We start from the raw sequence: 27,021 nt of genomic DNA on the forward strand, positions 1-27,021 counted from the left end.
GATCTTTATTACAAGAGGACAATTTGTGTGGTTCCACCCTACTTTTTATGGAGAAGGACCTTGAAATTGATATTTTTGTTTGTCCTTTTATTACTACCTAATAATAGAGCCTATTTGATCAAGAATGTAGTTGAAATATCCCAATTATCAAATGGACATAACTCCCTTTTTTGTTTATATATACTCACTTAGTGTGGGTAGTAGCTTCCATATGCTTACTTATTTTACATGTTTAAAATGATTAATAACTAAAACATTAATTATTCAGATATAAATTCTTAATTACATATAGTATTATTATTTACAGAATATTCTTTTCTTCCAAGAATATTCATATTAGTGTGCAAATCAATGACTGGTCCACACTACACTGTTGAATACAGTAAAAGGTTGATTCACTTTCACATATAACCTTGAGGCTATGATTAGACAATCTTCAACTCATTTTCTACTCCAAAGAGAGATCACAGAAAAATTAATAGTGGAGACATCTACAAAAAAGTTTGTCCAGCAAGTTTCATAGATGGCATATGCTTGAATCCTTAGTTGGTCTTTGCCATTTCTAGGTGCTGCAAAAATACAAGATTTATCAGTAAGTAAAAGGGTTGAGAAACAAAATTGAACTCAATGTGATCACCTTAGCCATGATCTCCTTCCTCTGCATCTCGTCACTGGTTGGAAGGCCCATTTTTCTCTGTCGTTGGTCGAACTGAAAAGGCGAATTTCGAAATGGGATACACTCAAATAAGAGAAGCGAAAAGAACACACACGGGATAATGGTCCATCAAAACACAACCAAAGCATAAAGCAAAGACACACAACTTTCCCTCCATTTGATTTGAAAAGAAGCATTGATGAGAAGCTCTCTTCTCATTGTCTAGATTCGAACTCCATTCAAAAAGTGCTCTAGATTTATGGTTTAGATTCTATTGATCAGTAGACTAGAGTGCAATAGATGCATTTAAATTATATCAAAGCGGAGATGACTAATCAGGTGAAGAAACAGGCCTTTGTAAAGACGCAAGCACCAAAGCGAATTAGATATATACCATTACGGAGAAAGGGATCATCAAGGGTATTGCTCGAGTCTTACCATCACTTTGTCCACAGTTGAACGTGTCTCCGGATCCAAATCAGCTATAAAGCTAGGTTCTGGTTCTGCCTTCCTAGTATCAATCTCCGGCTCACCCTTAACCACATACTTCCACCATTCCTTCCCATCTTGTTTAGTCAAGACAATGGAGAGAAATTTTCGGTCCTCTGAACGATTGAAAGATAAATTTAGCATTCACCAGATACAATAAAACAACATTTTACATCTAATTGCATGGTTCGATAAATGTACCTAAACTCCAAAAACAGTCATCAACCTTGACAGAATTAAAAAGTTCACCCTGAAGATGAAAATCACTTACTGAGAACTCGAATAACACTGACAAAGGCAAAAAGTATCGTATATAATGGAAATGGCAGAGGAACTGTGAGTACGAATTAAGACCAAAAGAGAGCTATGCACACTTACATCAATAACTGGAGGCTGACCCTTAACCCCAACTTTCAGATGGTTCTTCTTGATTTCACAAACAATAAGACTCGGCTTTGTTCCAGGTGGCACATGAACATAAACGTTAACCTCTTGAAGAGATTGGCCCCAAGAGTATGTATCCATGTCGAGGCCGTTTGACTTGTTAGGAGCTGCTTGGAGACAAAGTAGCAGATTAGCATTTAAAACATATTCACTCAACAATGCTATAGTCATCAGAGTATCATAACAGTGCCATTTCGAAGCCAATTTCAGGTGCCCAAAATAGAAGTGTATGGGATATATTTATCCAGTTACTAAAGCCACCACCCAAGCAAATCCAAAATTAGCAATAAACTCAAAACCAACTGGTAATACACTGTTCTACTTCAGTTTGACGTATAACAATGTCAAGTAGCACAATCATATGGCAAGAATTTAATCACACAAAATAACGCACAACCCTTTTCAATCCAATTGAATTCTCAGAAATATAAAATCCCCAAACTCATAATTCTATAAACTCTACATATAACAAGAAAAGAATTTCACACTAAATGGAACTAAAACACATAAAAGGAGGGAACAATAATGAAGTACACCTCGAGGCCCATTCGCCTCTTCTTCAGGTTTAGTTCCTGCCTCCTTCACCTTCAAAGCCTCTTCCTTCTTCCTCAATGCAGCCTTCTTCTCTGATTCCTTCCTTTTCTTCTCCTCTGCTTCCATATCGAGGTCGTTTAACTTGTTAGGAGCTGCTTGGAGACAAAGTAGCAGTTAAACATATTCGCTCAACAATATTATAGTCCTAAGAATATCATAACAGTATTCAGGCTCCCAAACAGAAAAGCGTGTACATTTTTGGGATCATTGCTAAACAAACATGACTTTTGTCCTAATCTACAAATCAGACAACTTCTATACAATGTTATTTACCAATTTTATCGATAAGGGAAACTTTTGCTTGCAACAATGTTATTTTACCAGTGAACTCACGTCGTTGTAACAATGAAACATCATGTCTGCTGAATTTGATGGAAACTGAAACTGAAACCAATTTATTCATAGAGCAAAACTTGTGATTTACTCGCCAATCATCCCTATACTTGTCTAGATTTAGAAATCAAGACACTATAGAGGCAACTGACCCTAAATTCAGCTTATCTAGCATCACAAATAGCATATTTTCTGGCCTTGCGTTGGTACAAATTTAATGACACCAGTGGCTAAAATCCGCACCTCATACAAAATAAAAAACCGAGAGACCTCGAAACAAAACTCCGACCTACTCGTTCAGATATAAAGAAACACATAACTGTCAATCAAGATTCAATGAAATAATGTAGTACAAAGCATCAAAGGAAAGTATCCAAGATTAGCAATAAACTCAAAACCAACTTGCAACACAAAATCCTACAAGATGAGTGGACCATATAACAACATTAAGTAGCATGATCATAACTGCAAGAAATCTGATTACACAAAATTATACACAATCCAATTGAATTCTCAGAAATATGAAAGCCCCAAACTCATAATTCTACAATAAATGCAAGAAAAAACACAAAAAAGGAAAGAAATATACCCTTAGCCTGTTGTTCAGGTTTAGTTTGGTTGAGCTGCACAGCAGCATTCTTCCGTGATTCCTCCATTCTACTCCTGATCATTTTGAACACCGCACTGACATCCGAATTACTCTTGAACAGGTCGCTCTCCCTCGCGACGAACTCAAACACCTTCTGAAGAAACACCAGTGGTTCAGAGCGGTCGAGGACGGCGCTGAATGGCTTCTTGTGGTCTTGTTCTTCTACGTAATCGGAGTGAACCGCCATTGACAAACAGATTGAGCAGCTGGGCTTTAGAGATTTTCTTGATCGATGCACCTCTCCCTCTTCCAAAACTTTTTAATTCCATCAATTATTAATAAAAAATCTTTGAACGTATGGTAAACGAGAAATCACATAAGTTTCTATCCATTAAAAATGACCAAATAAGATTATAAATTATATCATGAAATTGTAAATGGAAATGAAGTGTTGTTTTGTCATGGACTGTTATGACTCAAGTGAATCGTTATAGAAGGGCTCAATCGACCCAGTGAACTAGAGGTGGCCAAACCAAACCGGACCGCTGGCTAACCACCGGTTTTCAACCGGCAGTTCGGAACCGGAACCGGAACCGGACGCCGGTTCCGGTTCCGGTTCGAAATCCGGTTACACGGTTATCACGGTTCGGTTACGGTTCCAAAAATAAGCAATCGGAACCGACGGTTAACCGCCGGTTAACCGGAATATGTAGCCGTTCGCCGATAGGTTCGTAGGGTTGTAGGTGTAGGTCGGAAAAAGTACGGTTAACCGCCGGTTTTGTGTCGGAAACCGGCGGTTTGTGTCAGAAAACCGGCGGTTTATGACACAAAACCGCCGGTTCCCGACGGTTCAGGGGTAGGGTTCAGGCGTAGGGTTTAGGGTTGCAGCTTAGGGCCTGAAAAGGTGTCGGAAACCGCCGGTTTTCGGTCAGAAACCGGCGGTTTTCTGACCCAAACCGGCGGTTTTCGACCGTTTTCAAATTTTGATTTTTTTTTTTTTTTAAATATCAGATTTCGCCCCCATTTTTATCTATAAATACCCCCTTCTTCATCACTTCTACTCACCTCATTCTTGTGTTAACAAGGATTTCTCTCTCAATCTCCAATTCTCTATTCTCTACCTCATTCTCTCAATTTGCTCTCTACTTGTTTACCTAAGTTGTTCATCAATTTTCATAATTTGCTCTTTATATTTGTTACAACTTGTTCAACTACATTACTATAAAAAAAATATGTCTTCTTCTCGTGGTGGTGGTGACCGTGATCGACGGGGCAAAGGAATTGCCGAAGATCAATCTACCCGTCCGAAAAAATCACGACGACCTACTCGTCGAGAAATTTTGGAAGAGGTTTCCCATGCTGAGGCTGTTCTCTTACAAGTAAGTTATAAAATATTTTGCATATTATTTTTTTATACATAATTTAATAAGTTTGAATTCATGATTTTTCTATGTTCATCTTCTAAATTCTAATTCGTACATATACTACTATTTGTAGATGGAAGAAGATCGTCGTGCAGCTGCAGCCATTGCACTAGCCCAATTGGGTGGTCATGGCGCGGTTGGCGCCGAATCCGATGCTGATAATTACATCTCGGTCGATGATTATGATATTGATGACGTTAATGTTAATCTGAACGATGATAATAAGGACAGTGACGGTGACCACGAAAATGAGGAAATGCCCCCCCCCCCCCCTTCACAAGACGGCCGCGGAGAAAAATCTAAATATAAATCTGATATATATGTGAAACATTTCAAAAAGGTCCCAATAGTTTCTACCGTTAATGAAGTGCCGATATTTTTTATGGCATATTGTAACTACTGCACCAAAAAATACAAATTCAAGAAGTCCAGGGGATATGGCTCTCTCATCCGTCACATGCAGACGATTCATCCCGAACTATATGGGCATAGCGCTAGCCAAACCCAACTCAACTTCCAAAGTGCGAGTGCCCATGGCTCCGCCTCCGGTTCGTCTCAAACAGGTACGCCGTCCTCCACTCTTTTAAGATATGATCATAAGCATGCTACTGATGTTATGGCTAAATTTGCTGCCATGCATCATCTTCCTTTTAATATTTATGATAATCAAGATTACGAAGATTCGATGAAAGAGTGTTATAATTTGAACGCAAAAAGACTACCTAGAACTAGTATTCAACGATCTACCAAAAATCAATTTTATGAAATGAAAAAAGATTTATCACAATATTTGAGTAACTTGGGACACAAAGTGAATATTTGCTCTGATGTATGGACTAATGCTTTCCAAAAACATGCATACATGGGAATTACGTTCACTTTATGGACAATAGTTGGTCTTTGAACAAACGTTTAATTGCTTTTAGAGATTTTCCTACACCACACACTGCAAATGCAATTGCTTTTTTAATTATTCAAGTTTTGAATGAATATCAATTATGCAATAAGGTGTTTTCTGTTGCTTTTGATAATGCAACCGCTAATACTGCAAGTATTAGCGACTTGATTGATGCGTGTTCTCCGATTATTGATGGTAAGTATTTTCATCAAAGATGTGTATGTCATATTTTGAACTTATGTGTACAAGATGCGCTTTCTTTATGGCAAAAGCATGTTGATCCTATTAGAAATGCAGTTAGAGCGATCCATTTCAAGCTTGGCAAGGCTTGGAAAAAATATTGCCGTAACAGGAACATCAGGTATACAACTTTTATAATGGATGTGTCTACTAGATGGAACTCTACATATGATTGCCTCAATTCTACTTTGGAGCATAAAGATGCTTTGTGCGATTTTTTTAGAACTAATCCCTATGGTGATATAGTTCTTACGCCTAATTGTTGGGACCAAAGCATGAGTTTATGTCAATTGTTCAAGGCTTTCAAATGTGCGACCGTTGAATTATCGGGTGTTTACTATTGCACATCTGTTCGTGTGTTAGAGCATTGCATGTATATAGCACTTGGTTTTAAAACATGCATGAAAAATGCTAGATCTCGTGAGTTAATGTGTGTTTTATTTTATATGATTGAAAAATGGTTGAAGTATTTTAGTGAAATTCCAACTGTGTTTTTAATTGCTAAGTGCTTAGATCCGAAATGGAAATTAGCTGGCACAACTAAAATCTTAGATTTCTATTATCAAAATTTGCGTTCTATTGATCTTAGTCCACTTCAAAATTTGCCTTTTAATGATAATGAAACCTCGAGAGTTTTTGAACTAACCATTCCCGATAGATCACTTGTTCAAGCTCAATTTGAAAGTAGCTTGCGTAATCTCTTTGCCGAATATGAAGAAAAGTATAACCGTACCCACCAAATTCGTCAACGTACACAACATGCTCCTCAACAGCAGCAATATGGTGGTTTTGGTTTTGCTTATGATGCTTAATCACAATTAGCCGACTTATACGGCTACGGCACAGGCTCAAGCTCAAGGCACACCTCAATGGGATCGGTAAGCGAGTTAGATTTTTATTTGGAAGCACGCCACCATACTTTTAGTGATGCAGGTCCTACACCCGCCCAAATCGACGTCCTAGAGTGGTGGGGAACACACGAGAAAGATTATCACATACTTGCGTCAATGGCTAAGGAGATCTTTGCAGTCCCGGCTTCCACCGTTGCCGTCAAGTCCGCTTTCAGTGTTGGAGCATGTGTCTTGGACGTGAGAAGAAGCAAACTCTCCGCGAGAAATATGGAAGCTGTGATGTTACTTGATGATTGGGGAAAAGCTGCAAAGAGAGCGCAAGAACCAGATTGGGATGCTCGTGAAGAGAGTGAGGAAACCTTCACTGAAACCGAGGATGAAGGTGAAGAATGAAGGCCAACCGCCGTCAACCGTCAACCAACAAGGTAAGCAAGGTAAGAGAACTACATGGACTTTGATTCCTCAATGCAATTGAGCATTAAGGATACGTAGGCACCTCAACTTAAATTTTAAATTTAAGTTGAGCTCAAGTCCTTTTCCTTTTATTTCTTTTTTTTTCCTAATTGTTTCAACTTTACTTTTAATATGTTTTTTGTAAATTGTAATTTTTGTATTTAAATTTTAAATTCAAGTGTATAGTTGTATTGTTGTATTTTTTAACTTGTAAGTTGTAAGTTGTAACTTGTAATTGTATTGTAGAAATTTACATTCAAAGTTTCAAATCAATAAAATTGCAATTCTTTATCGTTATCATTTATCGTTATCAATTATCTTCGGATTTTACTATAGAATTTAAAAGTTATAAATATAAAAAAATTAAAAAAAAATTAAAAATTAAAAATTCGAACCGGAACCGGTGAAAAACCGGCGGTTATAAACCGGAACCGGAACCGGCGGTAACCGGCGGTTAAACCGGAACCGGACAACCGGTATCCGGGCCGGTTACGGTTCCACCAAATGCCGAACCGGAACCGGCGGTTTTCGAACCGTGGCCACATCTACAGTGCACTATTTGGGACTTCAATCATGGGAGCCTAAATAACATGTTCGGAGACCTAACTGTCTTATGCAGCTGAATTGGAAAATAACATGTTCGGAAACCGACCCACCACTACACGAACACGCCCAACTCTCTACCCTATTTTTAAATCTTGTTGTTACTCAGTCCCTTCATTTTTAGTTTTTGGATCCGCCATCACCAGTGCAAAGTAGATCTTTGGTCAATGCCGATGGAATCTGAGGGTCCAATTTGGAATCCAGTTGATATTAAGAAATTTGCTAATTCTCACTTGTTCATGATTATTTTACACCCAACTCTTATAAAATAAATGAAAGGTCATTAATTATTTATTAATTCGGGCGCAAGTTGAAAAGCATAATTTGTCTCTTTCCTTTTCTATGCTTCTTTGTTAATACTGTATATCTTTCGAATCAACATTCTCCTCAGTTTCTTAACTAGTCATTAACTAGTCAATCAACTAGTCTATTAAATAGTGTTTGAGCATCAACCTGCATTACTACTTTATGTATATTTATTAAAAATAACCTTTAATTATAAGCAGTCAACGTGACTTCCCTATCAACTCTCATTTTCGATATATTTAGTTTTATCCAAACCCAATATTTAATCGTTCATCACCAGCTTGTATCTAATACTTGAATGCATCAAATATGACATTTTGTAAAATAAATTGCACCTTCCGAGCATGGAGCTCTATAATAAACAATTGGAAACATTAATTTTTTGCAACGCAGCTACGAAATTTCTTAATTGTGATTATTAAATTCCAATCAGTAATTTAATTAAATTTCGGTGAGCACTACAAGTTCTTGCCTAAATTTAATTTAAATATATTCATATAGATAGATTTTATTGTGATAAATGCTTTTGAATACTCATACTCATAAAGTCATATCCCAACTGTTAAAAAATTGAAAAATAAAAACAGCAAATAAATAAAATATCCTATAAATTACTACCTCCGTCCCCCAAAATTTGCTACACTTTAACCCGACACGGGTTTTAAGAAATGTGATGGAAAGTGAGTTGAAAAAGTTGGTAGGATGTGGGTCCTACTTTTAAAGTATTAGTTTTATAATAAAATATGAGGAGGAATGAGTTAGTGGAATATGAGGTCCACTACCAAAAATGGTAAAAGTGAAGTGTATCAAATTTTCAGGGACGGACCAAAATAGCAAATTGTATCAAATTTTCAGGGACGGAGGTAGTATTTTTTTGGGTACCAATTGACTTGTGTTCTTGTTCTTGATCCAAACCTCAATGAATTTATTAATTTCTGCAACTTGTCACATGAAGCTTCCTAGCAAGTGGTCTCATTGTATATGCATAAATACTTTGTAATAAATGAGACTTGATTACATAAAGAGATTCCTTGGTCATCTTTCAGTTTTGATAAGAGGTTTTTATTTGATTCTTGTAGTAATTTGCAACAAACAATGGTTCCCGACAAGGAAAACTTTGCCCTCTCCGGCCCAACATTTCCAACCACAGTTGATTGGTAAGACGTCTCTCCTCTCTCTATTTTGACTTTCTTGACTTTTAGTCTCGAGCAAATATTAATTACTTAGTATCTTAACAGGAACAATTCGAATCACAAGAGATCGGTAGCTGCAAGCCTAATCCAAGGCGTCTACGTGTTAGAAAGCGACCGACGGAATGGCCGCGGAGGCGGCCCTCTCGCCCTGGCTCCGCCGTGGTGGAAGAGTTTCGGCTTTGAACTGCACCGGGTGTTGACCAACGACCAAGGCCAGTACTTCGCCGCCGTCTACGAGTTCAACTCCCCATACAACGTAGGCCAACACCCACCACAATACGTTGTCGCGTTCTGTTACGACCTCAACAACCTCGCCTACTGCATCTGCTGCAGAGACGAGCCCAGCTGCAGAGACGAGTCCAGAGACGAGCCCAGCTGCAGAGACGAGTCCAGCTTCCTCGTCAACTGAGGAGACGGTAGAGGAGAATGGAGGCGAGGAGAAGATATCAGGGGAAGACGTGTTAGCAGAGGAGAGTGTAGCGACCAGGACGCTGAGGCCGCGGGAGCAAATCAGGCGACCGGATCGATATCAAAACTTCGTCGCCAAGTAGGCGCCGAAGTATGGAGAGCAGTAGAATTAGGAGTTAATTAAATTAAGTATTTTGTTTTACTTGCTTATTGTTATTTTATTTTAATTTTGAACTTAATTGAGTCGAGCGTTTTATAAGCTCCGTCGGGTTTTCTTTGTTGGTTCTTTCCCGATGAATAGGACTAGGTCGAACCAACCCTAGGGTCTTAGATATATAAATAGGGCTATTCATTAATTCCGTAATTCAATTAATGAAGTAATATTTTGCCCATATAAACTTGCGCAATACACAAACGCAAAACCTCCACGCTGCCGACGGAATTCTCTTCCGCGCCAGCCGCCTCTGTTTTGTTTCAGCCGCCGATCCCAAGCTTAGGGACGCCGGATTCGTGTGTTGTTGGTTTCGTGACAGGAATTCTTCGTTAAGAGAAACGTTATCATAACACGTTCCGTGGCAAGATCGCCAAATTCAACGATGGCAGGCTCGACAAGGTGGAGGATCTTGTGACCACCTTAAATTGTATGATCAAGAATTTCAAGGCCAACACAAACTTCCAGATTGGTCTGGAAGCTTCTGCTGATGTCATCTCCAGGGTGGACAAACACCCTGGAAATGTCTGGCTAGTGGGACATTCCATTGGAGCGTCCCTAACTTTACTAATAGGAAGGAACATGGTGAAGAGCCACTCGGCCCATCTCGAGACCTACCTCTTCAACCCCCCTTTTGCCTCGCTCCCGATCGAGTCGATCCAGAGCGAGAGGCTAAAGCAAGGGTTGAGGCTGGTTAGCACTGTCGTCACTGCTAGCCTGGCTGTGGCCACCAAGGTGGCCACAGGGCCCAAGACCCAGGACGACAAGGCATTTACTATGCTCTCATCATGGGTCCCACATCTTTTTATCAGCTCGTCTGACATGATATGCTCAGAATATGCTGGATATTTCGAACACAGGGAAAATATGGAGGCGATCGGGGCGAGGAAGATTGGGAGGATGGCTACGAAGCACTCGATCCGAAGCATGGTGTCGAGTTCTCTGGGGAAGATGGATTCGGAGCCAGTGCATCTTCTTCCATCGGCGTTTCTGACGATCAACACCGGCGCACTGCCGAATTTCAAGGAGGCTCATGGGATTCATCAATGGTGGAACCCGAATTCGGAGTTGAAATACAAATCCTACAGTTACAATTAAAGTGATGCTACTTTGGTTAATGGTTTAAGTTCAATATCTTATTAGGGTGCATGAATTTGCTTTTATGTAATGGTCATTTATCACCTTCTACAGTTCTACCTCGTTTGCTTTAGTGTAATCAAGTCATATAAAATGTTATTTAAGGTGTTTCATTAATGAACATCGCATTTGTTCTCTTTGATTAAAATGATAATAGAGATAATTAATGTATCATGCACAAAATATACTAAAGAGAATTTAAATATTTCATATCTGTAATTGTTGGCAATTGAAACTAAAAATATAACATATAACTGTCCCACATCGGTGTAAAGAGAAAACTGAAACTAGTATATAAGTCTCATGGGCCCTCCTCCTATTAACCAATTGGTTTTAGGATGGAACCCATGGATTTCTATCATGGTATCAGAGCGGGTCACCGACTGTGGGTCAAATTTAACTGACCCAGCAGTATATCTGGGCCGAAACCAAAAAAAAAAATGACTGATCCAGCAGTATATCTGGACTTAAAAATTTGGGCCAAGTGGTCCAACCGATCGAAAAAAATTGGGCCGATTGTCCAATCGATTAGAAAAAAGTCCAACCCCTCCAAAAAATTTGGGCCAAGTGGTCCAACCGATCCAAAAAAATTGGGCCGATTGTCCAATCGATTAGAAAAAAGTCCAACCCCTCCAAGGTTCACCTTGAAGGGTTTGAGGGAGGATGTTGGCAATTGAAACTAAAAATATAACATATAACCGTCCCACATCGGTGTAAAGAGAAAACTGAAACTAGTATATAAATCTCATGGGCCCTCCTCCTATTAACCAATTGGTTTTAGGATGGAACCCATGGATTTCTATCAGTAATTACACAAAATAATGCACAACCCTTTTCAATCCAATTGAGCTATGTGGCGGAAATGGTAACTTTGTTGATATATATATTGAGGTAATATATTGTGAAATGATACCCATAGGCCAATAGTAAAAATACGTTAATTTGTTTGTATGTAGGGGTATTAAATATAATTGTTACTATATTTTTACAAAGTTAGATAAATGTATTGACTCAACTTATTTTAAATACAAATATATTCGCAAATGTACGAGGCTATTGTAGCACATAACAAGCAAGAGTATCGTATCTACATAGGGTACGGGCAGCGCTGAATGGCTTCTTGTGGTCTTGTTCTTCTGCGTAATGGGAGTGAACCACAATTGATTAAGCGGCTGCGCAAAACAGGAGCTTTGGGGTTTTGATAAGTTGGGTTTTAGAGATTTTCTTGATCGATAATTCGAAAGAAACGTAGTGAAGGATGAGTTTTTCAACTATACTACCACAACTCCATTTATATGAAAAACACTACAATAATAAAATACTCGTATAAATAGAGATATTAATGCGTTTCATAATTTGGCTATTTCAGGTTTTAGATAATGTCTCGGTGTTCCACGTAAGATTAAATTTGGGTTCAAAGTTTTTATTCCGTGGGATTTATTCTCCATTAATAATATTTTAATTTTTTTTTATATTTCTCTTACTTATCAAATGTGTATTAAGATCCGTGCCCAATTAAAATGATTATGGATAGGTTCGAGATCTCAACTAATTGTCGCTCTTTAGTACAAAAGGTATGTGACACTCTTCAAGATTTTGACTCAATCGTGGTTCAGCATGTGCATAGAGAAGGTAACTTTGCAGCAGATTTTTTTGTCTCATTTTGCTTATAGCTTTTTTAGAGGAGTTCATGTTTTAGATACTCCGCCTTGGAGTTACGTAGTTGGTTGATCCATGATAGCATAGGTGTTTCTTACATCCGTTAATCATGTTAGTTTCAGGCGCTTTGCCTTCTTTTCTTTACCAAAAAAAAAAATGATATGAGTATGTAAAGTTAAAACTTGGGATATTGGTCCTAATATCATGAAACTTTATATAAAGTTAAAACTTGGGATATTGGTCCTAATATCATGAAACTTTAGGGTTCATGAAGTTAAGTTTTTCCCACGAACTTTCCACTTGACAAATAATATCTGAAACTTTACCCGAGTTTGTTATTTTTCATCAGTTAAAAAATGTTGGTTGTATTAATGGATTTTAGAACAATTTTGGAAGGTATGATTCAAGAAAAACTATCTTCAAAGAATGAAAATTTTGAAGCGCTTGAAGTTTTGTTGAGAAATTATGAAAAAAACCCGCATCATGGTATTCTTTGCCAATTTTTTTCACCGGTGGTAAATAACAAACTCAGATAAAGTTCGTGATATTATTTGTCAAGTTAAAAGTTCGTGGGAAAAACTTAACTTTTTGAAAATTCCACGATATTAGAGGCTAATATCCCTTAAAAGTTTAGAATAGTTTTCAAACTTTTAACTTATGTAAACGTAGTGTGGAACTTAATTGTAATTTTCTCTCATTAACTTAATTCGATAATTATTATCGTGGTGCCCAAATCAAACTCGACTCTTCTGGTTCAACTTTTGTGTATGAGTAGAATCTTTGAATGTAAGGTAAACGAGAAACCACATGAATTTCTATCCATAAAAAATGAACAAATAAGACTGTGAACTATATCAATGAAATTTTATGTGGAACATGAAGTATAGTCAGGAACTATATGACTTAAGTGAATCGTTATGGAATGGCTCAATCGACCCAGTGAACTATTTGGGTCTTCATGGGAGCATCACTATTGATTTGTGCGCAAAGTGCTGACGGATTGGGGCCAGAGGCAGAGAGCCTACATGTCTTATGGAGTTGAGCCGGAAAATAACATGTTCGAAAATCGACCCACCAGTACTACATGAACACGCCCTATTTTTAAATCTTGTTGTCACTTGGTCTTTCTATTTTTAGTTCTTGGATCCGCTACCAGTCTACCACCAGTTCAAAGTACTCCCTTCGTCTGTTATTAGGAGTCTCGGTTCACTATTTTACGACATAGTCTAAAAAATAAATATTTTTTCATTCACATTTTATTATAAAATTAATACATAGAAATGAGTTTCATATTTCACTATATTTTTCCACCCATTTTCCATTGCATTTTTTAAACAAATCGTGTATCGAACTCAAATGAGATTCCTAATGACAAATAGGAGATGGTAGATCTTCGGTCAATGCCAACGGAATCTGGAGACCCAATTTAGAATCCAGTTGATATAAAGAATTTTGCTCACTCTCACTTTTCCTTGATTGTTTTACATCCAACTCTTATAAAATGAATTAAAGGTTATTAATTATTTATTAATTTGGGCGTAGGTTGAAAAGCATAATTTGTCTCTTTCTTGATGGAGAACATACAACTCGTTTATTGATATAGTCTAAAATAAATATTTTTTCCCTTTTGTTTGCTTCTTTGTTAAACTATATTTCGAATCGACCTTCTCGGCTTCTCCTCAGTATCTTATACTAGTAGTAAGTATAATTGACTAGTCATTTTGGATGCTCAATTTTTTTTCACAAGGGAATTGTCAAATCTAGGTTTTATTTTTAATTTTTTCTTTTATATATGTTGAGGGAAAATAATTGGGTTGTTTCATTCATCGATGTACGCAATTAAAATCAAGACCTATTTATGATTACGAACCATTTGATTCATAATAATAATTGTTTCTGAACCATCTGCCAAGGAACTAATTAAAGTCACATTATGGTTGTGGTGAAGTTTCTTGCTCCCTTTCTTACTGTTTTGGTTTTTGCTTTGTTTTGAATAAAAAAAAAAGTCACATTATGGTTTGTCCACATAAAATTTTTAATTTTTTTTTTATATTTAATTAGTACTCCTAGTTAATAAAATTAATTTTAAGATAAACAATTAAATAGTGTTAGAGCATCATGCTAGCATTACTAATTTATGTATATTTATTAAAAATAATTTTTATGAGCAGCTTATCCAAATAAATCTAAATTTTATACCATGAACGTGACTTCACTATCAACTCTCATTTTCTATTCAATAAACCTAATTTAGATATAGCTTATCCAAACCCAATATTTAATCGTTCATCACCAGCTTGTACATTTTATATCGATCTAATACTTGAATGCATTAAATATGACATTTTTGTAAAATAAATTGCACCTTGCGAGCATGGAGCTCTATACTAAAACAATGGGAAAAATTAATTTTATGAACGCAGCTCCCAATTTCTTAATTGTGATTATTAACTTCTAATCAATCATTCATATATACATTTTAATTAAATTTCGATGAGTACTAGTACAAGGTATTGCCTAAATTTAATATCAATATATTCATATAGATATGTTTGTTGTGTTGTCTCATTCTGGACACATTGGACCATTTTAATTTGATAAATGCTTGTACTTGTGAATACTCATATGGTCATTTCCCAACGTAACTGTCAGTAAAATAAAAATAATATCAACAAATACTCCTTTCGTTCCCAACTTAATTGTCACTCTTTTCTATTTTATCCCAACTTAATTGTCACACTTTAATTTTTATCGTAAATGGTAAGTAGGTCCACATTCCAGTAACTCACTCTATTCACATTTGATTATAAAACTAATATAAAAAAAATGGATCTCACATTCTACTAACTTTTTCAACCAACTTTTCTTTACATTTTTTAGAAACCGTGTTTATTTCAAGAGTGACAATTAAGTTAGCACGGATAGAACATTTGATAGAGAAATATATTCTACGGATTAAATTTGTTGGACCCATTAGCGTCAGTGAATTTATTTATGCAACTTGTCACATGAATTTCCCAACAAGTGGTCTCTTTGTATAGTACTCCTAATAAATGTGACTTGATTTTATAAAGAGAGTCGTTGATCATCTTTCAGTTTGATACGAGGTTTTGGTTTGATTCTTGTAGTAATTTGCTAACAAACAATGGCTCCCGACAAGGAAAACTTTGCCCTCTCCGGCCCATCATTTTTTACCGCTGTTGATTGGTAAGACACCTCTACTTTCTCTATTTTGACTTGCAGTCTTGAGAAAATTTTAATTACTTGTATCTCAACAGGAACAATTCGAATCACAAAAGATCGGTAGCTGCAAGCCTTATCCAAGGTGTCTACGTGTTAGAAAGCGATCGACAAAAATGGCCGCGAAAACTGCCCTCTCGCCCTAGCTCCTCCGTGGTGGAAGAGTTTCGGCTTTGACCTGCACCGTGTGTTGACCGACGACCATGGCAAATACTTCGCCGCCGTCTACGAGTTCAACTCCCCCTACTACGTAGGCCAGCACCCCCCACAATACGTCGTCGCATTCCGTGGCAAGATCACTAAATTCGACGATGGCAGGGTCGGCAAGGTGGAGGATCTTGTGACCACCTTGAGTTGCATGCTCAAGAATCCCAAGGCCAGCAGAAGCTTCCAAATTGGTCTGGAAGCTTCTGCTGACATTATCTCCAGGGTAGGCAAACACCCTGGAAATGTCTGGCTAGTGGGACACTCCACCGGAGCGTCCCTAGCTTTACTAATAGGAAGGAACATGGTGAAGAGCCACTCGGCCTATCTTGAGACCTACCTCTTCAACCCCCCTTTTGCCTCCCTCCCAATTGAGTTGATCCACAACGAGGGGTTGAAGCTAGCGTTGAGGGTGGCCAACTCTGTTGTCACTGCTAGCCTGGTTATGGCCGCCAAGGTGGCCATAGGGCCCAAGACCCAGGACGACGATGAGGCATTTACTGTGCTCTCGTCGTGGGTCCCATACCTTTTTGTCAATTCGTCTGACGTGATATGCTCGGAATATGCTAGTTATTTGGAAAATATGGAGGCAACTGGGGCGGGGAGGATTGAGAGGATGGATACGAAGTACTCGATCCGAAGCATCATGTCGAGTTCTTTGGGGAGGACGGATTCGGAGCCGGTGCATCTTCTTCCATCAGCGTTTCTGACGATCAACACCGGCGCTCTTCCGAATTTCAAGGAGGCTCATGGGATTCATCCATGGTGGAACTCGAATTTGGAGTTGAAATACAAATCGTATAATTACAATTAAAGTAATGCTACTTTGATTAATGGTTTAGGTTCAATATCTTAGGGTGCATTAATTTGCTTTGATGCACAATGCAAGTATAAGGGTCATTTATCACCTTATCACCTTAATGGTGTTAGTATAATTTATACGCCCCATATCCCATATAAATATATGTGCATTTTTCATTTCGTCTGTCCCATAAAAAAATATGAGTATTTCCATTTATGGAAAGTTGTCTCCAACTTTTTACCATTATACATTAATTTATTTACAACTTTTACCACTATGGTTCATCAATTTAATTTCACACACACACACACACATACACATACATACACCACATATGAACACCCTCATTTGCGTGTATAGTACAAAACAATATGATTCAAAATAATTGGCAAAATTTTTTTTGAATAAATATTTTTTTTGGTAGAATCAACATATTAATTTTTCATATTATATTCCATTCTTATATTTTTTTTAGTTATCAAGCATAAAAATGAAATCAATAAAGGAATAATAATTGCATTTCCCTTTGTATTGCTTACCAAGCACAAGAATTGAATCGAGTTTTCGTTGTATTTCCATTCTTATTCCATTCTTACTTTTATTCCATTTCCTCCTTATTTCATTCCATCGTACCAAGAAGCCTCTAAGAGTTGACGATGATTGCATGTAAGAAGTCCTATTGAACAGTAGACTAGAGTGAAGCAATTATAACTAATCAGGTGAAGACACATGCCTTTGTAACAACGAATGTATATATTTATGTACCGTTACGAATGAACAAGTATGTATTATTGGTCGGGTCTTACCATAATTTTTTCCACGGTTGAATGTATCATGCACAAAAATAGGAGTAGAATTTAAAACATTTCATCTGTTATTTATTTATTTGTTTTGTAAAAAGTCTATAAGAAAATCGCAGGCCATAAGAATATAAAAGTTGATTACGTCATATTCCCAATAAACATCTCTCACACAAAATATATATCCATTTGTATTCTCAAATCAAGAAATGGATCCGGAGCAAGGTGCTCGATTGATTGCACAAGCAGAGTGAGAACAACAAAAGTATTACGCAAACCTAGTCGCGGCGTATGAGCGCCATTCCTCAAGCACGTACGCCATATATCGGGTTTTTCAGCTTGTGTGTACGAGAGAAATAACTTTTTCTTTGAACTTATGGAAGAAGAGAGACCACACAAGTTCATATCCAATTTGGAATCCAGTTGACTTTATCAAATCTGTTAATTGAACTCTCGCTTGTCCATGGTTTTTTACACCATCTATTAGGAGTACATAATAGATGAAAATTCTTTAATTATTTATTACTATAATTTGGGAGCACGCGCAAGTTGAAAATGCATAATTTGGCTCTTTCTTGCAACTAAAAGTCTAAAATCAATATTTTGTTTGTTTCTTTATATATAAACTCTCTTTCAAATCGACCTTCTCCTCAGTTTCCTACAGTGTGATTGACTTCAATTTTCTGTATTTCCAGAAGAATATTGAACAGTCACTTTGGTGGTCAATTTTTATTCACAAAGTGAATTGTCAAATCCAGGTACTATTATTTTATTTTATTTTCGTTTTTTCTATTACGTGGAGGAAAATATTGAGCGATTGGTCAGGTATAAATTTAAGATGAACCATTTGATTCAAAATAAGATAAAAGTTTCTGAACCATCTGCCAAATTATATAAAAATTTACTTATAATTAAGATTATTTTTGTATTTAAATAGTTAATAATTTCTATAGTAAAATAATTAAATAGTGTTCGAGCATCAACTAGAATTATTAATCTATGTATATGCATTAAAAATATTTTTAAGAGCAGTCAACGTGACTTCTCTATCAACTCTCATTTTCTATTCAACAAATCTCATATCGATATAGGTTATCGATCCAAACCCAATATTTTATCATTTCCACATATTAGTCCATCACCAGCTTGTACATTTTATATCGATTTAATACTTGAATGCATCAAATATGATATTTTATAAAACAAATTGCACCTTCCGAGCATGGAGCTCTATACTAGAAAAATTAATTTTATGAACGCAGCTCCGAAATTTCTTAACTGATTATTAAATTCTAATAAGTAATTCATAAATTTTAATCAAATTTTGATGAGCTTTAATTAAATAAAAACATAGTACTAGTACATTTTTTTTTATGTTAACATGTACGCAATCTTGCCTAATTTAATCTCTATATATATCCACATACATGGGCGGATGTAGTAAAGGCATGGGAGGGGCATTTGCCCCACCTCATATTTTCTACGCTACGTATATATTATTAATTGTAAAATTTATTTCTTTTAATTTCTTACTAAATGTCCCTCCTCAGATTCTTAAATTTTCCCTTATCCCTGCAAATTCCTGGCTTCGGCCCTGTCCACATGGATAGTGTTTGTCGTGTTAGACAAATTGGACCATTTTATTTTGATAAATGCTCGTACTTGTGAATAATTATACGGTCATTTCCCAACAATTAAAAAATTGAAAAATAAAAACAGCAAATAATTGATAGGGAAATATATTCTATAAATTAAATTTTTTTGGACTCATTATTGACTTGTTCTTTTTCTTGATCTAAGCGTCAATGAATTTATTTCTGCAACTTGTTACGTGAAGTTTCCCAGAAAATGGCAACAAAACAAGTGGCCTCTTTGTATATATAGGGGTATATACTTTGTAAAAATAAATGAGGACTTGATCGGATAAAGAGAGTCTTTGATCATCTTTCAGTTCGATTTTTTTGACAATAGTTTGTTCCAATTCGAGGTTTTGGTTTGATTCTTGTACTAATAATTTGCAACAAACAATGGTTCCCGACAACGAAAATTTCGCTCTCTCCGGCCCATCATTTTTGGCTGCCGTTGATTGGTAAGACGTATCTCCTCTCTCTATTTGGACTTTCTTGACTTTTAGTCTCGAGCAAATTTTAATTACTTATAGTGTCTCAACAGGAACAATTCGAATCACAAAAGATGGGTAGCTGCAAGCCTAATCCAAGGCGTCTACGTGTTAGAAAGCGACCGGCGGAATGGCTGCGGCGGCAGCCCTCTCGCCCTAGCTCCCCCATGGTGGGAGAGTTTCGGCTTTGACCTGCACGAGGTGTTGACCAATGACCGAGGCCAGTACTTTGCCGCCGTCTATGTGTTCAACTCCACCTTCTGCGTCGGTCAGCGCCCCCCACAATACGTTGTCGCGTTCCGCGGCAAGATCGCCAAATTCAACGGTGGCGGCGCCGGCAAGGTGGAGGATCTCGTGACCACCTTGAGTTGCATGGTCAAGAATCCCAAGGCCAGCAAAAGCTTCAAACTTGGTCAAAAAGCTTCTGCTGATGTCATCTCCAGGGTGGGCCCTGGAAATGTCTGGCTGGCGGGACACTCCAACGGAGCGTCCCTAACTTTATTAATAGGAAGAAACATGGTAAAGAGCCACTCGGCCCATCTCGAGACCTATCTCTTCAATCCCCCCTTCGCCTCACCCCCGATTGAGCGAATCAAGAGCGAGAAGGTGAAGAGAAGGTTGAGGGTGGCCAGCAGTGTCTTCACTGCTGGCCTGGCTGTGGCCGTCAAGGTGGCCACAGGGCCCAAGACCCAGGACGACGAGGCATTTACTATGCTCTCGTCGTGGGTCCCCAACCTTTTTGTCAGCTCGTCTGACATGATATGCTCGGAATATATTGGATATTTTGAAAATCGGGAAACGATGGAGGCGATCGGGGCGAGGAAGATTGAGATGATGGCTATGACGCACTCGATCCGAAGCATCGTGGCGAGTTCTCGGGGAAGAATGGATTCAGAGCCGGTGCATCTTCTTCCATCGGCGTTTCTGACGATCAACACCGGCGCTCTTCCGAATTTCAAGGAGGCTCATGGGATCCATCAATGGTGGAACCCGAATTTGGAGTTGAAATACAAATCGTACAATTATAATTAAAGTAATGCTACTTTGATAATGGTTTAGGACTTTAGGTTCAATATCTTAAGGATTGCATTAATTTGCTTTAGTTTGCTTTGATGTACAATGTAAGTCTTAAGGGTCGTTTATAGCCTTATATACCTCGTTTGCTTTAACGTAGTACTACCTCCGTCCCGGCTAAGATGAAACATTTCTTAGTCAGCACGAGATTTTAAGAGTTGTTGGTTAATGTGTGTTAAATGGAGAGATAAAGAGAGTTGTATACTTAATTAGAAAAAGAAAAAGTGGTTGAATGTATTAATTAGAGAGAAAAAGTTTTTTAAAATAGATTTGTATTATTTTATTTGGAACAAACTAAAATGAAAAGTATGTCGTAAGTGGGACGGAAAGAGTAATAAAAATTCAAGCAAGTCATATATGAGGGTGTTATAATTTTATATCATTTGTCTATTTGATTAAACTTATAATATAGTTCACTGTCATGAACAAAATATAATAAAGAGAATGTAAATATTTCATATGTTATTCATAAAAAGTGTAGATGAAAATCGCAGCCCATAAGAAAATAATATTACTCGCCCATAACATGGCCCATATCTCCTCTAATATCTCTTCTCCATCTAATGAAACAGCTAAACAAAAAAAAAAAAAAACTTAAATAAAGTAGTATCCACAAAAAATAGTCTCATTTCAAAAAATAAAACTTTCTCTCATACTTTTTAACCACTTTCTCTCTCTCTTACTTTTTCTTTTTCTCTCTTCTACTTTATCTATTTTTTCTCTAAAATCTCTTATACTATCATCTACAAATAAAACTAATTTTTTTGGATCGAGTGAGTAATATTTATTAAGTATACTTAATTACTAAAATTTTTAAAACTATACACCCTACTTTTAAATTTACCAACCCGTAATTTTTGTTTAATAGGAGTACAAGTGATTTGAAATTCTAAAACACAATTGTATATCCTATGTTAATAATTAGCAATTAGGTATGATAAAACCGTAATAACGAGTATACAAAATTTAAATAAAGCATACATTAAATAATTAAAGGGCCAAGATAAAATATATATAAAACTGAAAATGATAGATAGCACTACATAGAATATTGTAACACAAAAATTGAATGACTTAATATAGCGACAGATCAATGAACAAATTAATGAAATTGTACCTAGGACAGATATATAGATGAGCTGTTCCATCTTACTTAAATGCATTCACTAATTACTATACATATTCATGCACTTACCCTATTTCATGTCACCGTTTATCACGTGCAAATGAACTCTTATCTTGATTCATGCATTATCATTATATTTCATTGGTGGATAAGAAGATTTAAGTCAATATTCATGCAAATTACTAATAAAGATTAGGCAATATTATAAATTTAATAAATAGACTAGCTACTAACTTTTTTTTGTCTAAATACAAGCTTGATTAGTTAGGTTTACATATTAATCTACATCTTTTATAAGCTTGCTATATATGGTAGTTATAGCATCTCCAAATAATCGGTATGATTAATAGTGATTGATAGTTAGCTAACTTATTGACATATGAGAATTTATCAATTGGGTCGATAATCGTCTCTGAGCACAAGTGGTGACTTAGTTACTTTTTTATTGTGCAAAATATTTCTTAGCCAATTATTGCTTATATACTAGCACTCTATTAGCTAGTTAGAAAGCAAAATAACAAGTCTTCGATACAATGAAATGTATGTCTTCTAAATCACGAAACATACATTTATTTGGAGAAAAAACTTAATTAACATGTCTCCGAAAACGCCAATTTAGTTGCAGCAACTTTGATAATTTGTAGAGACTCAACCAAATCATCGCAGAGTTGATGAGGATTCGGGATCAACTTTTCATCTGCACCGATCGATATTATAAGCTTCTTCCCATAACTTTGGTGATGGACCACGAGTGACTGCAACACATTATACAAAGTAATATCCATTAGTTATTTATGAAATAAGATTTATTCTTGAAATTAAATCTATAAAGCTGTCTTAATTGGACTTAATTACTTGAGGGAAGCCGTGGACAGAAGGAGCAATGTAGCTTAAATGATGTCCAAATAAATTGACCTCCTCTTTTGGTCCCATCACATTTGAGAATGTTAAAGTAGTGTTCTTGAAAATAGACCTTGTCATACCAGCTGCCGCCTTTATTGTGGACGACACATACATGCGAAATTGTTACAACGTGAGAGATAAAGAGAAAAAATGGTTGAAATATTGTTGATAGAGTCTGAAGCCAAACTAATTAGGAAAAGAAATTTATCAAAAATAGAAAGTGACTAGTATTTATTGTGCACTACCTAATATAGGAAAAAAACAAAATTATTAGTTGTGGACACAAGTAGTACATCTTTGAGTTTCATTACATAATTATTTTATGTACAAACTGTTTGGATACTCACATGCAAGTTGTCTGACATTAAAAATGTGAAATAAGAAGAAATCAACTTAAATAAATGGTGAATTACTTCTCATGTTACCAATTGATTCGTTTGATCAGTCATTCACATATCAGATTGGTTCGTCACTTTCGCGTATAAATGAAGAAGTGGTTGGTACCTTAATTCCGAATAACAGCATGGTTAGTTTCATGACCACGAAGGCAAGTTTGTGACCTAGCGATAGTTTCTTCTGATCCATGGTGGCTTTTGCTCTACGAATATACGCCAATGGATCATCTTCCATTTTAATAGTGAAGGGGAGAATAACTATGCCTATGAAATTTCCCCACATTCCATTCAACTCTTCCTTCTCCATCATCTCTGCCAAATCCTGTAATCAAAACTTAAATTATATACTCCCTCCGTCCCACGTTACTTGAGTCACTTCTTTTTCGCACTCGTTTTGAAAAAATAATAATAAATAGTTAAAGTGGAGAAAAAATAAAGTAAAAAAGAGAATACTATAGGTAAGACTCTTCTCTGCATTATTATCTCTCTTACTTTTCTTTCTCTCCATTTTAACTATTTATTATTATTTTTTCAAAACAAGTTTAAAAAGAAATGACTCAAGTAACGTAAGACAAGAGGAAGTATTCATTAATAGTTATTGCCATAATTTAATTGTGCTAATTAATTACCTCAACTGTTGGAGATTGTCTAAGATTAAAGACAACGGCTGATCTCAAACGTAGATTTCTAGGTAACGAATTCGTACCATTCTTGATGATTTTTGAGCCACTCTCGTTACCTTTCTCTGCATGTGCGTAAATTAAATTAAATAAATAAATACCAAAATAATCATAATCTACTCCATAACAAAAAAAGTGAATCTCAATTTTGGTCTTAAACATGTGACCAAAATACGAATTTGATCTAAAACATTCATTTTCTGAAAAACAGGTCCATAACAAATGAAAATGTTGACGAAGTAGTCCTTCTTTTGACGGTTTCGTAAAAAAACTAACGGTCAACCCTAATTGCACACAGACATGACTGTAAGTTTTTTGACGGAACCGAAAAAAAATGACCACTCCGACAAGTATTTCATTTGTTATGAACTTATTTTTTAAAAAATAAATATTTTGGACTAAATTCGTATTCTGGTCGTATATTTATGATCAAAATTGACTTTACTCTTTGCAAAAAAATTTGTACCATATCTTTGATTAAGGTAATGACTAAGGCCGGCCACAGTGACTCCCAGCATAACATCATTAATACTCTTGAAAAAAAATTCCCAAAATTAAAGTCAAAATATCAAACAAAATTTCACACAAAAAAATAGAAATAATAAAATTTTCACCGCATTCAACGCCGTCTTCACGAGCTTAACGTCGTCAAGACTCACAACGCGGTGAACGAACCGCGTCCGTGACTGACGGTCCTCTCCGCCGTCGGATTTAACGGGAGTTCTAGAATCTTCTAGAAAGACCATGGTAGCAAGAAACATCGCGATATCAATCACCGTGTTGAGCAAAACCACAAACACTCTCCACACCAAGACAAGCAATCCCGTCAAACGACGCCGTTTCGTCTCGTCCTTCCGTTTCTTTGGCGACGGAAGCGCCGGCAGAGCGTCGGGGTCGGAGAGGCTTCTAGAACAAGCGTGGCAGAGCGCCATCATCGACACGCCGTCCCCCACCGAGTGGTGGATCTTGAACAAGGCCGTCGCCGCCGCGTCGGGGGTTCCCACGTTCAGAATGTGGATCTCCCACAGCGGCTTCGTCGGATCCATCGGTGTCTTCGAGAGATCCGACGCGTAGCTGTCCACGGACTCGGACTCCGCGTCCAAGTCCACTTCGTAGACGTGGTTGTCCACGTCCACACTCGTGCGCCTCCAACTGCATTTCCCGCCGTTTGAGACCTATGCAGGGGCAGACGCAGAAAATTTGTTTTGTTATAGTTTATTGTGATGATAGAGGCTTTTGCACAGTGATCAACACAAAATATCAAAAATTCAACAATATTATGTAAATGAAAAAAAAAACATTTTTTTCAAGCCTCGTCACTACAAAAAAAAATGTTGGATTATCGACAGTGGCCAATCCCTCTTTAATTACTGACGAAAAATAGTGTTACTGATGGAATGTCCGTAATCCAGCTAAAAAACCATCGACGAAAATTTTATGCGGTGGGCAATCTCTTGTTAATTACCAACGAAAAACAGTGTTATTGATGGAATTTCCGACGGAATGTCCGTAATCCGGCTTAAAAAAACCGACGTATAAATTATCGATGAAAAATTTCCATTGATAACACTATTTACCAACGGGAATTTCTGTCGGTAAAATTGTTGTTTTTTGTAGTGTATATTAACTCCATGTAGTTCCGTCATTGGCTAATAGAAAGTTAGTTGAAATGTGTATGTACTGATGAAATGAAATACGAGAATTCGAAAGAGTTGATTACGAGGATGCTGGAGAAGCGGGGGTGCTTGAGGAGAGTTTGCTCGACGCATTTCTTGTATAATTTGGTGTCGATTTTGGTGTTGTAACCCATCATTGAAATTATGCAGAGGTTGAATTTTGGTGATTGCATTAATCGAGCACTTGGGCTGGCTGGCTCTTCATCTCCTTCCTTCCACATTTTTTTGAATTTTGGGTAGTGTTTGAGAGTTGAGATGGAAGTGCTCTAATGAGAGTAGTGTCCATGCATATTTATATGCATATGTGTATGTACCCAATTTCACAAAATTGGAATCAATGAAAATTTAGTTTTTTTTTTTTTATTTTTTATTTTTATGTGGAGTGTGGAAAATATTTTTTAGTAGTTTTGGGGTTGAAATGGATGAAAAAGTGTTTTTTTTTTTTGGGTTTTGGGGTTGAAAGGAATGAAAAGTGTTTTATTCAGTTTAGGTTTTGAAAGGAATGAAAAATGAGTAATGTATGACTGGATATAATTGCTCCCAATCATATACACGTACTAAGTAAAAATAGTGATGAACTGTATAAAAATAGTGACTCTGTCTTTGCACAGTCTGCTTGGTACACATGGTCCAAATTTTCGTATTCAAAAACATTTTCATTTAGCATGATTGATCCATACCATTATAGAACTACGAAACACAAGTGCACATTTAATGATTTTTTACATTCTGAAGATGATTGATATCTCATTGTCGGAATAAAATAAATGAGCAACTATAGGGAGACGGGAGCTTAATTCGGACGACAATGATATTGTCTGAGGAATTTGAGAGAGCGAGATAATACTGAAGGGAGAAAGAGAGAACAAAGAAAATGGAGTAACAAATGTGACTAAAATGTAGCGTATTGATTTTATCTAAGTCAAATTTTAATCTTGACTATCTGAAGTGTTGCTTTGCATTAATAGTGTAGACCTCGATTGGTTCACATGTATAAAAATGCTAAACAGATCAATACAGTACTGCATAATTGAAAATTTGGTGTAAACTGAAAGGTTTTGGCTCAACAAGAATTCGGAAACATTTATTGTCATTTCTAGAATGTTATTTCCACAGTTGCCTGAACAAAATATCTTCAAAGTTGTTGAGGAAAATTAGGCTGATTTTTGCATAACCAAATTAATAAGGGAAGACTTATATAATATTGACTAAAATATCACAATTTACTACATCTGCACTTGCTTTCACAGATGCGTCTGTTTACTTGTAGTACTTTTTTCATGTGTGGAATTTAATACTGATTAACAGTATCGAAAATCATTAATTTCTTACCGAACTTCTGTAACACTTGAACAAAAAATCATAAAAAATTAGGTCAGAATAAACTAACGTGAATCAGTAACTAGGGTCATGTTTCGGCTTGTAATTTATACTACAACATATACCATATAAACAACCAATAATGCACTAATTAAAATTCCGATACATAAACTCGAAATTGGTTAAATTTATTTT

General features: G+C 36.5%; 3 protein-coding genes and 2 pseudogenes across 6 annotated transcripts; 3 read left to right on the top strand and 2 right to left on the bottom strand.

The window, feature by feature from the left end:
• Positions 1-238: 238 nt before the first annotated feature.
• LOC125199355 (protein BOBBER 1-like) lies at positions 239-3,514 on the bottom strand. Of its 2 annotated transcripts, none has more exons than XM_048117474.2 (7): positions 3,105-3,514; positions 2,125-2,238; positions 1,523-1,695; positions 1,346-1,394; positions 1,094-1,260; positions 638-709; positions 239-569 (listed from the first exon to the last, which is right to left on the bottom strand). In XM_048117474.2, the coding sequence occupies exons 1-7, from the start codon at positions 3,349-3,351 to the stop codon at positions 543-545; spliced, it is 849 nt and encodes a 282-aa protein (XP_047973431.1). In that variant the 5' UTR covers positions 3,352-3,514; the 3' UTR covers positions 239-542. The 2 variants fall into 2 exon arrangements, with proteins under 2 accessions (XP_047973431.1, XP_047973430.1); XM_048117473.2 differs by having other exon boundaries at positions 2,125-2,274; positions 3,105-3,509.
• Positions 3,515-8,915: 5,401 nt separating this feature from the next.
• Positions 8,916-10,789, top strand: LOC125199360 (GDSL esterase/lipase At4g10955 pseudogene; annotated as a pseudogene).
• Positions 10,790-15,632: 4,843 nt separating this feature from the next.
• LOC125210096 (GDSL esterase/lipase At4g10955 pseudogene) lies at positions 15,633-16,958 on the top strand (annotated as a pseudogene). The gene is made up of 2 exons (XR_016136277.1): positions 15,633-15,694; positions 15,766-16,958. The product of XR_016136277.1 is annotated as a GDSL esterase/lipase At4g10955 pseudogene (transcript).
• Positions 16,959-19,393: 2,435 nt separating this feature from the next.
• Positions 19,394-20,821, top strand: LOC125212640 (GDSL esterase/lipase At4g10955-like). The gene is made up of 2 exons (XM_048112857.2): positions 19,394-19,622; positions 19,706-20,821. Exons 1-2 carry the CDS (start codon positions 19,561-19,563, stop codon positions 20,682-20,684), a joined length of 1,041 nt encoding a protein of 346 aa, XP_047968814.1. The 5' UTR covers positions 19,394-19,560; the 3' UTR covers positions 20,685-20,821.
• Positions 20,822-22,265: 1,444 nt separating this feature from the next.
• LOC125216477 (wax ester synthase/diacylglycerol acyltransferase 11-like) lies at positions 22,266-25,778 on the bottom strand. Of its 2 annotated transcripts, XM_048118191.2 has the most exons (7): positions 25,551-25,775; positions 24,445-25,005; positions 24,297-24,363; positions 23,780-23,895; positions 23,260-23,472; positions 22,708-22,845; positions 22,266-22,607 (listed from the first exon to the last, which is right to left on the bottom strand). In XM_048118191.2, exons 1-7 carry the CDS (start codon positions 25,725-25,727, stop codon positions 22,443-22,445), a joined length of 1,437 nt encoding a protein of 478 aa, XP_047974148.1. In that variant the 5' UTR covers positions 25,728-25,775; the 3' UTR covers positions 22,266-22,442. The 2 variants fall into 2 exon arrangements, with proteins under 2 accessions (XP_047974148.1, XP_047974149.1); XM_048118192.2 differs by lacking the exon at positions 22,708-22,845 and having other exon boundaries at positions 25,551-25,778.
• Between the last annotated feature and the right edge of the window lie 1,243 nt (positions 25,779-27,021).

The sequence above is a fragment of the Salvia hispanica genome, chromosome 3 (genome assembly GCF_029641045.1).
Source record: "Salvia hispanica isolate PSC_SH4W2 chromosome 3, Shi_PSC_v1, whole genome shotgun sequence".
NCBI lineage: Eukaryota > Viridiplantae > Streptophyta > Magnoliopsida > Lamiales > Lamiaceae > Salvia > Salvia hispanica.